General features: G+C 42.4%; 1 protein-coding gene across 1 annotated transcript in view; it reads right to left on the bottom strand.

The window, feature by feature from the left end:
- Positions 1–18,949, bottom strand: part of ENOSF1 (enolase superfamily member 1) — an 852,891-nt gene that overhangs the window by 162,504 nt on the left and 671,438 nt on the right. The window contains exon 12 of the mRNA XM_044065235.1: positions 643–684. Coding sequence (XP_043921170.1) covers positions 643–684 — 42 coding nt within the window. The remainder of the gene's footprint in view (positions 1–642; positions 685–18,949) is intronic.

The following is an 18,949-nucleotide window of genomic DNA, read 5'->3' as shown; positions in this document are numbered from 1 at the left end:
GATTTAAGTTTCCAAGAACTTTAAAAATGAAACACTCTACTATTTCTGCAAATAAAGTAATGCAAAAAAGCATGTAATTTTTATAACACTGAAGCAGGTTATGGATGACCCACTGACAAATGCTGTTAGCTACAGCAAAAACGTAAAGGGTCAGTCAGTGAATGTGGGATTAAATGGCAAATGACCAGGTCTCCTATCTTGAGGCAGTGTGTGCTTCTTCTGAGGCCAAACCCCAGCTGAAGATCTGGGGTACAGCAGCCTGCTGTTAGATGTAAATAGCCAAGCAAGGTGAAGACTTGGTAACAAGTGGTAATGTGTGTGAGTTAAGCCATGCCTGTAGTACTACATAAATAAAAACTAGGTAAATCCCCACAGCTCATGGCAGCACAGAGAGGTCCCTCTTCCCCGCTGCCCTCTACTCAAACCAGTGAGGGACACTAGATCATCACTATATATAAATGAACAGCAGAGTGTGCACTGGCAGAAGGTGGCTCTCGATGGACTTGGGTTTTGGAGATTAGATACACAAAAGGCATACGGGGGCATATACATAAAAGATTAAAACAATAATGCAGGTGATTACTGGTTGTGCCTTTTGAGAAATTTGGAAATATACAATGTAATTAAATAGAAGGCACTTACTTGCTCTCCCGTTGCAACTCCTATTCCACTCGAAGCTAATGCCTAAAAATAAATATGATACATGATTTTAGTAAATTGAATATTATACAGAAAATAATACCAATAATTATTTTAGTGGAGAGCTAAGTAGAGATATATACTTGAGGGAAGACTGGGAACAATTTAGCTGAAGTTGGTACAGTCATATGACCCTATACAGTCCTATACGTCTGCTGCCACTTCCACTCCCACTGCTGCTTGCACTAGGATTACACAGAACTCCATCAAGGGTTACCTGTCTGTCATTATCTCTTTCAAATATGGTGTTCACAGTTCCTCAAGCTAACTGACACTGCCTTATGTAGGTGAACTCATTAGGCAGCACTGTCGGTCACACTGTTCTTACATTCATTACCAGTTCCTTTGCAATAAAATGATTCTTCTTAATGCAGAGAAATTTCATCGACACTGGACTCTGTTGACATTGCACCAAGTCTTCAGAGTTACAGAGAAGGATCTTATGACCAAGGCACCTTTACAAGTTTAAGTACCTGTGGTTACACTGGATCATTTTTCTCGGCCTAGTCCTCCACAACTCCCATCATGGATAGCATGTCAACAACTACTCATGAAACTCTCTACAAAAGTAATTGAACACTCCACCTTTTAGTCACAGCAGTTAACAGATCTTACTATACCATCTTTCTCTCTCTTTGGCACTGTAACATTAGCTATTGCTTTGAAAGTCATTTTTAACAGACCAAAGAATGCATAACAGGATCTCTGCAGCCTCATTTAAAATTTTTGGGTGAAGCACCACTGGTGGCTACAGTTACAGCTAGTGTCTCTGTAAAATCCTTTGTGTCACTGTGCATCTATGAGACACTGTATTGAATCATTTTGTCTGTAAACACCTGCAGACATGGAACCACCAGCTACACAGTTAAATCTTATGGCACTCTTCTGCATATTATGTGACTACTTTCAGAAGCCATTTATTTAGTTAGTTATGTATTTGCTTATTTGCTTGCTTGTTTTAGTTTTCTTATCGGGGTAGGGCAATAATCAAAACAGACCAATTTCAACCATCACATATACTAATTATTATATATACTATAATTTGTTCTTTCTTGGAGCAACTGTTAAGACAACTCGATAACATTTCTAGTTCAGAGAACAGCATTGCATTGATCTCAACACAGTCTGTTATATACAACACTCCATATAATTGAACATTCTTACTCTCAAACGGGTTTATCACTGGCAGAAGTGATGAAAAGTCATTTGCTGTCTTCTGCCAATGTTAACTCCGTGCAAGACAGTGCACAGTGGAGATCAGGAAATTTGCCATTTCCCCACAGGACAGCGATCTCGAAGTTGGTATATATAGTTAGCGGGGGTCATGAGGGCACAGTGGAGCTTACCCCTGCAAAAAACATAAGTTTTACTGTTTGTTTTGGCTTTCGATCTTTCGGGATCGATTACTGGTCACTTGACATTTATGTACTTCAGTGTTTCAACTTACACCCATTATATACAAGTCTACATAAGAGACTGTGATATTGAACAGACCAAATGTGGCTGTGATGGATAAGGAACTGTGAGTTATAGTAATTACAAATCACGTAAACTACAGAAAAAAGAAGTTATGTACTCACCATAATGTTCCATCTGAGTAGGTAACTTCATTTGTCTGCAACCTGTGGATATCGGATCCAATTCGGATCCGCGCCGGCAGCTTTCCAAGCTTACAGATCCGAGCTCCAAGCTCCTCCCCCTTACCCATAATACCCTGCTACCTCCTTGTAACCCTCAGATTGAGTTTGCCAGAGAAGGCAATAGACAGTTTCTCTAACCTATTAACCCTTATCATTTTGCAAGGGTGATGACTGAACAAGATATACACAGGCTCGTAACTACCAAACCATAGGTCCGGGGGAAGGAGGGAGGGTCGGTTGCAGACAAATGAAGTTACCTACTCAGATGGAACATTATGGTGAGTACATAACTTCTTTATCTGAAGTAGTTAACTTCATTTGGTCTACAACCTGTGGGACAGAGTCCCCAGCTATCCATAACTTGGGAGGCCCTTATGGAAGGATATTCCAGAGCACTGCAGAGCCAAAAGAAGCGCGTCCTCTGGATATGAGATCCAATTTATAGTGTGAAATGAAGGTATGTGAAGAAGCCCAAGTTGCTGCTGCGCAAATGTCATCTAAAGAGACTCTTGACCAAAAGGCAGCAGAGGTAGCCATAGATCGTGTAGAGTGGGCTCGCAGTTTTAGGGGCTCAGGACGACTGGAACTTTTGTAGGCGAGGAGAATACATTGAGAGATCTACCTCGCTAATGTAACTTTGACTGGCTTTCCCAAACGTGATTTTGCAAAGGACACAAAAAGTTGGTCAGATTTTCTGATATCTGCAGTTCTGTTCAGGTAGAAACGTAGTTGTCTGTGAACATCCAAACAATGGAGTCTGTACTCTCCTTTATTCTGAAAATTTGGAAAGAAGACCGGTAGATTGATAGACTGATTGATCTTGGCCTCTGAGGATACTTTGGGCAGGAAGGAGGGATTGGTCCTGAGGGAGACCCTGTCCTTATGAAAAATGATGTAAGGAGGTTTACAGCACAGAGCGTGAAGTTCAGAAATTCTCCTGGCGGAAGTAATGGCAATCAAGAAGATTGTCTTCCAAGATACATACTTTAATTCCACTGTGGCCGCCGGTTCAAATGGGGGCCCAGTTAGAACTTGAAGAAATATGGTAAGATCCCATGGAGGTACTGTATCTCTAATCGGGGGTCATAACAAGAAGGCTCCTTTCATGAATGATTTACAGATCTTGGATGAAGCCAGAGGCCCTGAATTGTTACCTATGTGATAATAGGAGATAGCTGCCAGCTGTACTTTAATAGTGGATGCACTAGCTCCCTGCTGAAAGGTATGTGAAAGAAAGTCTAGAACTGCTGGGACGGGGGCCGTGAAAGGATCTAGATTCATCATCTCTGCCCAGATTGAAAAAACACTTCCATTTACTCTTGTAGATCTTTCTGGTGGATAGTTTGTGCCCGGCCAACAGGATGGCCTTAACAGAGGAGGATAATCCGGGAGTCCTAGCCATTAGGGGAACTGGATCAACCAAGCTGAGAGCTTGAGATGATCCAGGTCGGGGGTCTTGAGCCCCAGTGGATGGGAAATCAGATCTGGACTGGGATCTAGGATCCAGGAAGGATGTACTAGATGAGACCGTAAGTAAGGGAACCAGGTCTGGCGAGGCCAGAATGGGGCTATGAGGATAACTCTGCTCCCCAACCAACGAGTTTTCTATAGGAACTTTGTTATCAAGGGAAGAGGGGGATAAGCATAGAGAAGACCGGATGGCCAAGCATGAACTAGAGCGTCTCTGGGGGCTTCCCCTGGTGGGGGAATCAGAGCGAAGAACTCACTGCATTTTGCGTTTGAAGGTGAAGCGAAGAGATCGCAGCAAGGTTGACCCCAGGCAAGGAATATCTGGTTCGCTAATGTTGGGTTCAGAGACCACTCGTAAGGTGAGAGAATTGTTCGACTCAGCCTGTCTGCCAAGATGTTTGACCAACCCGGAATGTGCATTGCTATGAGAAAGCGGTTGGTGGAGATCGCCCATTCCCACACTCTCATGGCCTCCCTGCAAAGAGGATAGGATCTGGTTCCCCCCTGTTTGTTTATGTACCAGACTACAGACATGTCTGACTGAATTGCAATCATACCCGGAGGAAGAAGGTGATGGAGAGCCTGCAATGCTAAAAGCACCGCCCTCATCTCCAGTACATTGATATGCAGTGAGGTCTCTGTGGGAGTCCACGTGCCTTGGACAGCTCTGCCCCTGTAATGCTCCCCCCACCTGAGGAGAGATGCGTCCGTGGTCACCGTGACTTGTGGTGGAGGTAGGACGAAAGGGCGTCCTTCCCGAAGGTCTGTGGAATGAAGCCACCAGAGGAGCGACTCCTTGCACACCCTGCTGAGAGGAATAGGGGTAGACAGGGGTTGAAAAAGAATAGACCATTGCACTTGAAGAGTCCAGTGAAGGATTCTCATCTTTAGATGGGCGAACAGAGATAGAATAATGGCAGCCGCCATGGATCCCAGGGCCCTCAGGACCAATACGGTCGGTGGTGAGGGGGACTGTAAGAGGACCAAGATTTGGAGGTAAAGATTGCGTAGCCTGTCGGTGGTCAAGAAAATTCTGGATTGTGTTGTGTCTATCCTGGCCCCTATGAAATCCAAAATTTGAGTGGGTTGCAGAGATGATTTCCTGAGGATGATCGAGATCCCTAGTTGTTGAGCTAGTTGTAACAGGTAATCTCTGTTTGAGCAAAGTTGATGCCTGGTGGGGGCGGTAAGGAGCCAGTCGTCGAGGTACGGGAAGACCTGTATGCCCTGAAGTCTCAGGTGGTAAGCACCCTGGGGGCTGTGGTGAGACCAAAGGGTAGGACCCTGAATTGGTAGTGACTGGTTCATAGATGAAAGCGGAGAAACCTCCTGGATCGTCTGTCCATAAGAGTGTGGTAGTACGCGTCTTGGAGGTCTATTGAGCACATCCAGTCATTCTCCTGTAACAGCGGGAGGATAGACTGAATAGTGACCATCCAGAATTTCTCTTTGGGTACTGACAGGTTCAGTGTTGATAGGTCGAGTATGGGTCTTAGGTCCCCCGTCTTTTTTGGCACCAAAAAGAACCTGGAGTAGAACCCTAATCCGGACTGCCCTGGGGGACGGGCTGGATTGCTCTTTTTCTTAGCAGCTTTTGAATTTCTATAGCTGCTGCATCCCTCTGACTGGGTGGGACATTGGGGATTCCTCATGATCGAGAAGGGGAGGTTAAGAAGGGGATTGAATATCCTCTGGATACAATTCGGAGCACCCAGCGATCTGTGGCGATGGACTCCCATTTGGCTAGGTGTTCCGAGAAGCGCCCCCCGACTGCCTCCAGAGAAAGGCAGTCGGGCAACCCCTCAGGGCTGCTGCACGGGTCGGTCCGAGAAAGGTTCTCTCGACCCAAAGTTCTTCGGGCCCCCTCTGCCTCTGAGTCGGCGTCCACCTTGTCTTCCACTGCCTCTGAAGGACGAGGTCTCCAGAGCGAAACGGGGTTGTTGAGTCTTCCGGAACCACATCTTCTTCTGTCCCTTTTGATTCCTGGAATAGGACCTCTGGGGAGCCGAGAAGCGGATCCCGATGGCAGACAATGTCTTCCTGTCTTTCTCGCTCTGGAGAAGCGTGTTGCGGACGGTCTCACCAAAGAGCATTGAACCATCATAAGGGGCATTTGTGAAGGATGCCTTAAAGGGTTCCGCAAAGTCACAAAGACGGAGCCAGGCCTGTCTTTGTAAGACGACGCCCGTTCCGCTAGCCCTAGCCGCTCCTTCCATGGCATGGGAGAGGAGCCGCATGGATGTGTTTGTGATCGACTTGAGAGTGGCCATTCAGGACGAGAACATACGCTTGTCCTCGGCCAACATGGACTCTGGGGGTGATTCAGTGTACTCCTTAATCAGGTCTCGCTGGAGTCGAATAACATGTGCCATGTAATTCAGAGACCTTACCTAGAAGGTCGCTGAAGAGATCATCTGCTTTCCCAAATGGTCCATCATCCAAGAATCCTTATCTGGAGGATGCACCGAGGAACTCTCCTGTGCTTGTTCCTTCTTGGTGGCCACCGCCACCACCATAGCATCGACAGGGGCACCCTTACTCCAACAAGCCTTGTATGGGGGGGGGCTCAGTATTTTGTTGGGACGTTTGGGGATCGGCTCCTTCCACGCCCTGGTAGTAATAAGATCTGCCAGGGGGTCGGCGGGGGGGGGGGGACACCCAAGAGGTAGATGGGCCTGCGTCAAACGCCTCCAGAAACACGGACTCGTCTGAGGAAGGCTTTTGGGTGGACCACCCTCCCCTAATGCGTAACATTTCCATGAAGTCTCCAAAGGAGACGTCTTCGGGGGGTGATCTTGGGGAGCCTTCCCCTTCCTCCAGGTCCGTGTCTTCCGTAAAGGACTCAGGTGAGTCCAAGTGCCTCCACTTGCACTTCCGCTTGTGAGGCACCTCCTCGGGGGGCTGCCCGAAGAGGCCTCACCAGCGATGTCCTGTTCCTCCAAGGGAACCATCTGGGACATAAGCGCAGGCTGTCCCTGGGGTCGGATAGGCTCAATTGTGTGGGAGCGATGGGTTGGTCTGGAGCAAGAACCGGGGATCTCGAGTCCCTCGAGAGGACCCTCTCCACTATGTCGAATGCTGATGGTGAACTGCTCTCCCTTGGATCCAAGAGCAGTTCCCTCGGCTCCAACGTACGGATCGGAGCCGAAGGCGATTGGCTCCGAAAGGGTAGTGTGACCCGACCTGGATGGGGCCGAAGTTCCACTAGCCCCTCCGGATCCGATGCCCGCCCCACAGCTCCGACAGCTCGGATCCAACAAGAATCCTGGATCCGATAGACCCGAGGGCATGGTCAGCACCGAAGGCGGAAACGCTGTTGGTGCCTGCCCCACCCCAGCTCCGAAGCTAGCCGGATCCGACAGCTCCGAGACCCGAAAGCGGGTCGGAGAAGGAGCAATAGGGACAAAAAAGGGTGTCGAACTCACCCCAGGGGGGGGGGGCATGAGCACTCCCATCTGCATTTGAGCCTGCAAAAATTGACGCATCATCCGATCCATATCTGCGTCCGACAAACTCCTTGTAGACCTACTAGAGGCCACCGAAGGTGGCCGGGAAGGTTACGCCTTGACCTAGAAGGTGACCGAGTCTCCTCCTCCAGCTCCGGGGAGAAACAAGGGGATCGGAGCCGAGAGGGGGTAGACTCGGAGACCTTCAAGGGAGAAGCAGTAACTTTAGGTGGCGGAGCCGAGGAAGTCGACTCCGGCCGTCTTTTATGGCTCCGGTGTTTCTCCTTTTCTCTGTCCCTGTCTCTCCTATCCTTTTTTCTGCCCTCCCTTTCCTCCTGGGCCAAAGAGGGAGGGTGAGTCCCGACCAGTGGATCGGGAGCGGCAGGTGGAGCAGCCGTGGTAACGGCTGGCACCACAGCAGAAGCTGAAGAATCTGGTGGCAGAAGGCCCGTTAAAATAAGCTTGGCCTTTCTGTCTTTTAATGCCCTGGGATTAAAGGCTGCACAAATAGTGCAGCCTGTGGAAAGGTGTTCCACAACCAGGCACAACACACACCGAGTGTGGCCATCCGCTGGGGACAGCTTATGACCACACTCTGTGCATTTAGAAAAAATGGCCTTAGGGCCTTCGGCCATTGTAAAAGAAAAGATGGAACAGCACACGCCTTCACACACTCTGGTGGGGGGAGGGGAACTAGCTGACTAAACAATTAAATAAACTATAGCTAAAGAAAACAGGAACCACTATGATAACTAGCTGGGGTTCACACACACACAAGGGAATATAGAGAAAAAATTAAAGATATTAGAAATCTAATGTTAAACTACTCACAAACCACTCGGAGCTCGTTCTGAGAAGCTATCTTAGCCGCAGCAAACGAGATCTGGGGGTTACAAGGAGGTAGCAGGGTATTGTGGGTAAGGGGGAGGAGCTTGGAGCTCAGATCTGTAAGCTTGGAAAGCTGCCGGCTCGGATCCGATACCCACAGGTTGTAGACCAAATTAAGTTAATTACTTCAGATTAGTTGTTTGTTTTAAACAAACAAGAATCTAATGTAGTTCAATATTTCATAGTATGTGATTTCATTAAACAGGTAAACCCCAATATCACATTTCATCAGAACTATAGCAGCTTTCTTGTCTGATGTGATTTAGCTCTGACTGAGAAGGCAGTATTGGAATTTATTTCTGTACCAGAATTCAGAAATGCAAGTAATGTACTAACACACTACCAAGTGATCCAAATCTGCCAATCCCACCCCCTAACACCTTGCATCTTGAGCAGCCGCCTGTTTCACCCCACCCAAGCTACAACTCTATATTTCACTACTTCAGAGCATTTCACTGATATTTTTAGTAAGACAGGAGTGAAACCATAAGTTCACAGGTAAACAGTAGCCTAACAGCCACAAGGACCTTTATAAGCCTAGCTGGGTAAACCAACCCAATTGTGTCCCTATGTATCACAGGTGTTTATTAAAAGGGGGTATGTTAGTTAGGAAGTTTGTAGAGGTTAAGTGTGTGTGTGTGTGTGTGTGTGTGTGTGTGTGTGTGTGTGTGTGTGTGTGTGTGTGTGTGTGTGTGTGTGTGTGTGTGTGTGTGTGTGTGTGTGTGCATGGGGGAGGGGTATGATAGTTTGGGCACTACTGTCTACGACACTCTATCAGAAACATGAGGGCCAGACCCAGGGTGAATTTCCGATTTCCCATTCATTTGTCAAGGTTATTCTTAAATAGGGTTAGAGATGGACTTTGCTTCACATGGATGGGGAGCCTGTTCCAGAGCAAGGCATCCTCTGAAACATGTCTTACTTATGCCACAAGCAAAATTTAAATCCTTGTAAAAGTGAACTACAATCGAATAATGATGAACTATTTCCAGTTGTTCTTGTTCTTTCGGCTTTTCCCGGTTAGGGGTCGCCACAGTGGAACTCCAGTCTGCTAATGACTGGCAGTAGATTTTTACAGTGCTGAGGTGCCAGCCCGACGCCCAACCTTCAACAAAGGCACGCCCATTCACACGTCTTTCGAACACCACTCGACTGCGGGGAGGACATGCAGACTCTACACAGAAGGCACTCCAGCCGAGAATCGAACAGGAAAACCTCTTGCTGTGAAGTGACAACGCTACCGCTGTACCACTGCAGCTTTAATGATGAACTATTTCCAGTGATAGCAATGATGAACTATTTCCAGTGATAATGAAAAACCAAACATCTGCAATAATAAAATAAATGTAAATCTGTAATAAATAGGGGAAAAAATGAAGAATGAACATATTTTTTACAGGAGGGTAAGATCTACCTCACCCACATACTCCTTAATTAAAGATACCAACTCCATGGTCACACAACAAAACAACAAACACAGTGGCAAGGAAAAAGTGCTCCTGTTCCTGCTTACAGTGAAGAAAACAGTACAGTCAAACTACAGCTGAGAAAGCAAAAACACCAATAAAATGCCCTGCTCCTTCACACCCATTCCTTAAAAATGCACCTCAGAGAATACTGACTTGAAATATTGAAGAATGAGTCCATAAAGTAGACTGAAAACAGTATCACTTTTCTTCAGTGCTTCTACTCTAATAATTAAAGACTTGACATTAGACCTTATGAATAAATGAGAAGCTCCCAACCATAAGTAGCTTTAGAACTCAATGTGTCTATGCACGCATGTGTGTGTGTGTGTGTGTGTGTGTGTGCCAGCACCTGGATGCCATCCAGAGATGTTATCTGCTGCATTCTCAACTAGGGTGGTGTTCCATAGCAGACAGGTTACTGAAGGGAAATATAGAGCATCCCCTGCAAAAAGACAAGCTCAGGAGGAGGGAAAAAGGTCTCTTAAGTAACTAATTGGGAGTAGCTTGCCTTGGACTGAATATTAGGAATGTTAGTAATACAAGCAGTTTCCATATTTATGTGGAGCGGGTTACAGGAGACTGAACCAAGATACCTGGGTGGGCAATGCAACTGAGGAAGTTAGGAAGCATACTCTCACCTAAGAAGGGGAAACCTACTAGTTCTTTAATACTGAAAAGGGTGGAGAAGGATTATTCTCACCTAAAGGAAGAACCCCATTGTTACCATAAATCTACAGACACTGGAAGGAACTGTTCATACAATGTGCTGGTATGCAACTCACAGCCAGATCATGATCTCTAGTCAGCATAATAGCCCAACCCCCCCACCAGCCATACCAATATTCCAGCACTCCACTGTCTCTCCCCAATTACCATAAAACACTGTTCAAACCAGTCAGTATGCATAATATTTTCTTCCTTACTTTTAAAATTACCACAGATATTTAGATTTAATTTAAAAATGTATTTCCCATTTTACAGCAAAAGTGCTGACAGGCATTTGCCAACCAAAACTTGCACATTGAAAACAGAGATTTAGATTTCATTTAAAAATGTATTTCCCATTTTACAGCAACAATATTGACATCCATTTGCCAACCAAAACTTGCACATTGAAAACAGACATAGTAAAACGTTTCATTTCCTGGAACTCACATTTACTTCAAGTATATGTGCAAGTCATTAAACAACAACAGGCATGCTAGGATTCACTAAGTGGCAAACACTGTTGTAGACCAACACATGGCATTTCACATCAACATGCCCGCAAAAGCAAACTACATTAAAAATGTACTCAGAGTTAAGACATTATCATCACGCTCATAGACTTCATGTTGTCCAATTTACTCACAACCAAATAATAAACACATTGTCAACAACAAACAAAGCAAGGAAACCAAGGATGGTACCCAAAGACCATAACTCATTTGAAGATGTCCTTCTTTACAACATTGATGCCTTTATTTACGCCATACACACACACACACACACACACACACACACACACACACACACACACACACACACACACACACACACACACACACACACACACACACACACACACACACACACACACACACACACATTTTCTGGAGGATATATGAAGTCTGGAACTGACATGTAAGAATACACATATTTTACAAGGAGCAGCCCAAAATACCTCTCAACTTCTTTTCTCAATAGTTCTGGGCAAAGCCAAAAATAATGGAGGGACAAAGGTGCAAAAAGGGTCAACATTTAAATACTATTGTATCTATTTATTAACCAGATAAACCCACAGGACAAAGTATCCCTTTTTGGGGGATTACCTGGGAGCACTTGGTTAAGTGACTTGTTCAAAGTAACACAGTCGGTAATTGAAGGTGGAAGAAATCAAACCCATGTGCTTTTCACTACAGGAAGCAGTGTGTCAACAACACAGTACCAGACACCTGTAATGTATTTAAAATGGTACTAGAATAGTGTTGCATGGATATGCTTTTTATTAAACAAGAACTGTGAAGCACTAATAACTGGCATTATTGACTAACAGATTCTCATTAATTTACCAGAAAATCACACATTTTAGGAAGAACAGCAAAAATGTAAGGTAAACCAGAGGTGTGCTATAAAATAAGGTACATTTGAAAGGTAGAGCTTTGCCCTCTGCCTAAGGATACACACACACACACACACACACACACACACACACACACACACACACACACACACACACTCACGGCACAGTTATTCATCACATCCACATATCAATGTTTTCTGCACTGCTTGGTTCCTTTTCCTTCTTTAAAAGGTCAGCTTGCCGCTACTGACAAACTCCAGGAAGTCTCTCTCTCTCTCTCTCTCTCTCATTGGTTCTACGTTCAAGCCAATGAAAGAGAATTTGAAAATGTCACACATCAAAGCACGGTGGATCAAAATTAAAAAGGCAAAATCAGAGTCAGGAGATGTTATAGAAAAACTGTTTTGTGCACTTATGTGCCCTCTCCCTCCCTGGCTAGCAGCAGGCCATAGACAGCTGCCTAGGGAGTCTTGTACTGGATCTGGCCCTACTGCCTCTAAGCTGGAAAAACAGTTGGACTGTATTCCCTGTAGCTTAACTTCCTTTGATTACTACATGTTCTTTTCAACTGCAGTGTGGCACAAACGGAAACCCTGAAGTGAAGCTAGTAGTGAAAGTGTCTTGTTTTCGGTCCACCCCCTCCCCAAGTCTAAAGGCAGAGAATTTCTTCTTTTTTCTGTTGACCTTGCAAAAATAAACCTAATATTAATTAGAAGAATGAACAGCAGAGACTGTTTTGTTGTTAGTAATAAAATATAAGCACACATATGTGCATCTGTGTATACAGTGTAATATAGTATATGTGAAGCCAGCTGCATATACAAGGGATGGTGTAGTGACAGAGTGCATTCTACAAGAAAAATACAGACCTTTCAGACAGCCACATCACAATGGGGCCTATATCCACAAAGACTAATGGGTAGCAAGCAGCCAACAGGGCCTTGAGGAGAAATGAAACTCTGTTTGGGAAGCTGTTGTCCTAAAAGAACTGAAGCTGTGTTTGGAAAGCTGTTGCCCTGGGAGAGGCAAGTTCCCTGTCTGTATAATAAAGTCAGTTTAGAAGTCTGAGACTTTTACTGAACTGCTTTGAAAAGCAATTTGAGAGTGTACTGAAACTGGAACAAAACTCTGAAAGTTTTATAAGAACTGACAGGATTGCTATGAAGTTGCATCTGTGTGAATGTATTCACAAGATGTGTATGGGTCTATATCACAATGTCGAACTAACATAAGTTTGAACGTTGTAATATCGAACCCTAAAGTTCGAAACCCAACAAAACCCAATAATAACGAAAACACAGAACAGCGATTTTTTTCTCTGTTCCGTGAAAAAAAAATTAAACCTTAAACTTAAACTAAAGTGGGATGCTTTGCCCCCCACACCCCCTCTACTTAAATATGCCAACTCTGAGATCGCACCACAGTGGAGGAAATAGGAAAGCCCTGGAAACAGCCCACCGATTCTTTTCCCTGGGAAAAAAATCGATGTGCCGTGGCTTAGCTATTTTTGGATTTCAGACTTTTGGGTTCGATATTACAACGTTCGAACTTATACAAATTTGACGTTGTAATATAGACCCGATGTGTATCACCCAAGCTGCATAAAAAATATTATTTTCATTATCATTGTAAATATACCCGTTTAACTGCAAAGCTGCATGTTACGGTTGTTTCAGTAATATAAGCCTAACCAAAATGCCACACTGGTGGAGAATAAAGACAAAAAAAAAGGCCTACCTATGAATTGGAATGCAGTTCTATGTGAGTGAATGCTGCTTTGGAAAGGAGAACTATTGAGTGGTATTGTCCTGTGCCTGTACAGAGAGTTGTTCTTACAGTAAAAAAGAAAATTCCCTTAGTTGTTATAGTGACAATAATAACAGTAATACCCATTTGTTAACCAGGTAGGCCCACTAGACACACGGTCCCTTTCCAGGGGTGACCTGGGAGCAACACCTGGTTAAGTGACTTGACGAAGGTCACGTGGTAGGCAAATGAGGGATGAGTGCATCAAACACTGTACCATAAGAACTATTATGCTACTAACTTGAATCAAAAATGTGTGTGTGGTAAAAGTGCTTTACCAAAATTCTGGTAGCATTTTGTGAAACAAACTTTGCACTGAATACTTACTCTAAAAGTTCAATCCTATGATAATGAGAAAGAAATTCATTACTATGTACTGGAAGAAATAAAACTGTGTGCAAACATAGTAAAACTGATTGTGAGGGTGCAAGCAGTCTGTATTAAAAAGAAATGAGAGGCAAAATAGATAAGCAAAATAATAATTGTGCTGCTGTCTTAGAAAGTGAACTGATGTTGAGCACTGCTGGGATACTGCAACATAGGTTCACAGAAAATGTGGTGGTGGTCAAATAATTCTGACCACAAACAGTACTGTGGTGCTGCAGAATAAGAATGCTTTACACCAAGATATTTCTGAGATGCAGTGTGTTTTTTTTCATTCAAGTGTTTTAATTGTGTATAGTGAAACCTTAATTGAGAGTAAATACTCTGGCTATAAATGTTATTTGCTGGATGTATTGAATACAACTTAAAACCAGAATTCTTGTTTTCATCAGGGAATGTTTTAAGAAGCAAGAACTTGCATGAAAGAAAGTGAAATCTGTTTCAGGAAAACTGATTATTGAACAAAAGGGTTGCCAACAACAGAAAAAAAGTAAATAAGCCACTCTCCCTATGTTGTACATCCCTGCAAGAAGAAATCAGGCCATTAAGTGAGTGTAGAAATGCTAAGATAGCCAGGGAGTACTATCCTTAATTACAAAGTTGGAACAGATGGTTTCTGAAAATGAAAATAAGAGTTTTAAAATGTTGTTGGTTGGCCTTGACCAGCAAAAGATATGTCAAAACATTTTAATTTGTCCTATCACCTCTCCAAACTTTCTATATCAGTTGGAACAGTGAAACATAAGAGTAAGCCTAAAGTATTATGTCAAACGGCAATTGACAATACAAGAGGGAAAAGGTGTTAGGAAAAAAAATTACACAAATTGGGAAAAGAGCCAGGTAACCTTCTGGTGGAACTGTAAAAACAAAATAAAAGTCAGTTTCATAACCACACTAACGTTTTGCATTTACACAGCAAGAAGGAAGAATTGTGGTGAGATACAAAAAAGTAAGAATGTTCTGCTTGATTTTTTTGAAGTGTCACAATGTGCAAGATTAGAAGCACAGCTTCAACAGGCTGATAAATTCAAGACCATTACACAAAACGCATGCTCACTGACAGAATTATATAAAGTAAAACTGGTTTACCCTCATAGAAATGGCATGTATGTGATTTGATAAAACTGCTTTTTTCACAGTAACAGCATGTATTGGTAAAACTGTCTCTCATAGTGACAGTGTGATATTTTTAGGAATAGCATAAAAATACACGGCCTGCAAATACAGGAAGAAATAAGAATGTGCTTGCATGATATATTGTATTTCTAAACGATTAGTTTAGCAGAATGTGCTTATGTAAAACAAAAAGTATTATCCTTCTGAATGTTTTTATTTTTCCTTCACAGTAACAGAGGTTTGGTAATCATTATAACAGTGTGAAATATTTTACAACAGTATATGATGCATTGGTTTAAGAGAATGTATTTGTATGGAACAAAAAATATTCTACTGAATGTTTTTGTAACAAATAGCGTTAACAAGAGAGGCTTGTTGAAATATTCTATGTACACAGATATTCAAGCTAAAGGGAAATGGCTAACACAACAGAAAAAAGTTACAAACTTTCCTATCAATGAAAGAACATTTCGGCATACTGAGAAGTGTTTTTCTCTGGATAAGTATGGCTAACACAGCAGGAAAGTTACAGATTATCTTATCAATGAAAGAACATTCCTGAAAGAACATTTTGCCCTGCTGAGAACTGGTTTTCTCTGGGTTGTGATAAGGATACAGACAAAGAAGGCTTCAATACAGGAAAAGGATGTTTTCATCAAGGACAAAGTTTTGAAACTATAAAAATGGTTGCAGAATACTTTTTTGGTGGACATTTTTGTAATCTGAGTCAGCTGAGGAAGTGCAGTGTGTCTAACAATAATGTCTGTAATAAAGAAAATGTTTATAATCTCACAGTAGTGCTTGGTCAGTTTCAATAAATCTGTCGAATTACGAATATACAGCTCTACAGTCTGTCGGTGTGACATGCACGCGATTAATTCAATTAATACTCACAGCAATGAGGTTTTACAAAAAAAATTCTGAAATGAAAATGAAAGTAAATAGTCAACACTTACCAGTGAGAAGCTCAAAAAATTATATGTAAAGAACTATAGCTATACAATAAGTGACGTAACTGCAGGTAATCAACACATCTAGAAGATGGAAAAATTGCAAAAAGAATCAAAGCCTTCTTAATAGGCTGCAGGAAGAAAAGATGAAATTGTGTTATATGACAGATGTTATTTTTGAGCTGTCCACTAACTGCAGAAATCTGGAGGCCAAAAAAACCCAAAGCAAATCTTTGGAGGATGCAAACAGAAGATTAAAACAATGTTTGCCAAACTTTTCTTCTTATACTAAGCTGAATCAAGAAGCTCACAGTGCTGTAACAAACCTGCAAAAAGACTTCATTCCCTCAGACAGAAGTAAGGCACTCATGCTAATCTTCTAATGCTGAAGGAGGTCACCAGCTTAGTGTTGAATACTTTCCAGTCATGGAGTCCAAACCCAAAAACACACTGCTTGCGCAAAACGTCATTTTTGCTGGGATGACTTACTTGCATAGATGTCTCAACATAAAAATAATAAACATTACAAAGAGAACTGTGGTTACCTTTCCCTTCTGCAAAAAAAAAAAAAAGATGATGTCTCCCTGTAAATAGAGTTTCAGTAACGGAGGCAGCCAATGTGAAACTGCTTGTTGAACAAAGTGATAAGTGTATCAGGCACCCTGGTTTTATGGAAGCTGCACTTCTAGTAAGGAAGGAAGCAAAAAACATAGTATTGCACGCAGTTTCTGGCAAAATCCTTATATGCACCACAGACAGTGTCATGATGAAGTTTGAACCAGAAAATGAAATTTAACAGCTGAATTAAAATCTTAAAACAAAGAACTAGATGGGAAAACCTCTGATACAAAATGAATGTGGCACAAGCCCTTGATAGAGGTCAAGCAATGCAACCTGCTAATAAAAAGAAATGCAAACCATGTAGTACAAAACAGGTAAAAATAAGTAGGTCCTCTGCATTATATGATGTCTCACTAAAACTGTGATTATGTGGATGATTCTCATGTCAAGCAACAGAAAATAAAACAAAAAAATACTAGTCTCTAGTACAGCAGATGTGGATAAAATAAAGCCCACTGGAAAAAAAAAGTTCATGCTTTATACAGTCATTGCTATCACTTGCTTAACATCATATTGTGGAACAGAGAATTAAAAAGCAAAACCAAAACCAGTGTTATAAACCTGCAAATAAAAGAGAGACAACTGAAGTTTAATGAAGTTTAATGCACTGACTAAAGTGAAGACAAAGAAAGAGATGTCCATGAACTACAGGGCTGTAAGTGGACTAAGGCTACTATGTTGGCACACTTATTTATGAGTTGGACATTTTGCCATAAACTGTTCCAGCTGGACAAATGTTTGGAGAAAAAAAATACTCCTAAGTCGTTGAGAATGCATCTTATCATAGTACCACCCGCTGACCACCTTTGTTATTTGGGCATAGTGGGAAGAGGATTCCACACATATGCCCCAAATGGAGGAAGTCACCCCCCCTCCCTATTTTGTAAAAAGAGAGAGATGGAATCAGATACAGAGGATGTTTTCCTCTCTCAGACAAATTTCAGGAAAGAATCAGCCTGGGGATTGAAAGAACTCAGAATATTCAGAAAATGGCTAAAGGTAGTAGTATGATGTTCCTGCAAGACATTTGGTGAAGCTGTGCAACCACATGGAGAAAGATGTGTCCCCACAAAAAATGAAATTAATACCTGCTTGTGTGGAATACAGGACAATATTGGACTTTGCTGTAAACATTTGCCTGTTTAAAGGAAGGAACATTTTTGTTTTCATTGACTCTCCAAGAAACATTTTTGTTTTGAACTGAGTGAATTGAAAGCAACTTATGTTACATGGAAAGATGGGATGCCGGACTTTTGGTTTTATTGTACTATTTCCCCAAAACCTTGAACATCTGTGTGGTTCCTCATGAATACACCTGCATGAGTTTTAAAGAAATGTGGAAAGGCAATTTTTATGTCTACAGCACTGGAGAAATGTAACTGAACTGCATATGCTATTCAGGTTAATGCTTCCAATATACTACATTATGAACAAAAACATTCTACCTAAAGTACCCAAAGTGTCCTTTAAAATAAACAGGTATTAGGGACAAGGTCTTCTGTACCTGGAGGCAAGTTATGAAACTCATTTTCAGTGCACTTCACAAACTGCGCAATCAACTTTCTTTTGCTCACTTTGATCACACTCTTCTTATCTGCTGGTATTGATGTGGTGTGTCAATGCCTACCCCACAGTTCTTTACTCACCTAAAATATGTTCACTCCCATTTTCTATCACCCTACTGATATATCTACAACACCTGAGCCCATGGATATGTGTGCTGGGGTGAAATCAAGATTTGCTCAGAACAGATGGCACAGCAACCCTTTACGTTTGCTTGTACTGACCGTTATCTCTACTTTTGCCAATTATGTATTATACATCACTTACTACATATCTTGTTTTGTAAATATTATGCTGTGACTGATAGCCCACATCAGGCTAAGTCCACTTTAGCCTGTACATAGCTTTATTGTTACTTTCTGATAACAAAGGTTGCCAGGTATCCTCATCCTCTGCACACCACCCCAGGTCTCCCCCTCCTCTTTTATCCTAACACTGAAATACAAGTTTCAATACACAAAAGGAAAACTTAATCCTCACAGCAAAGCCAAGTAATAGTATTTTTTATATGAGCACTGAAGAGGTATGACAGCAGCAAGAATGGTAACCCAGATACACTTTTATGCAATAACTCATGAGGCAGAACTGAGATCATTTGAACATTTAAAACCATTAGCACCAAGAGCTTGCTTAGTTACCTGTTTTTAAACAACGCAGATATTTACTTATTTCCTCATTAACAGTTTCAGTCTGAACCTAAAACTATAATCAAAACTGCAACTGGGGAACAGAGAATAAAAATAAATGAAATTTGTATAGTCATTACCATTTTTTAACACTTTCCCTAGAACATTTTTATTTGGAAGGCCAAGAAGCCCATACTCATCTAATCCTA

The sequence above is a fragment of the Protopterus annectens genome, chromosome 3.part0 (assembly GCF_019279795.1).
Source record: "Protopterus annectens isolate FY-2018-M chromosome 3.part0, PAN1.0, whole genome shotgun sequence".
NCBI classification, from domain to species: Eukaryota; Metazoa; Chordata; order Ceratodontiformes; family Protopteridae; genus Protopterus; species Protopterus annectens.
Note: the sequence above shows the minus strand (reverse complement) of the source record. Positions and strands in the feature narration are given on the sequence as shown.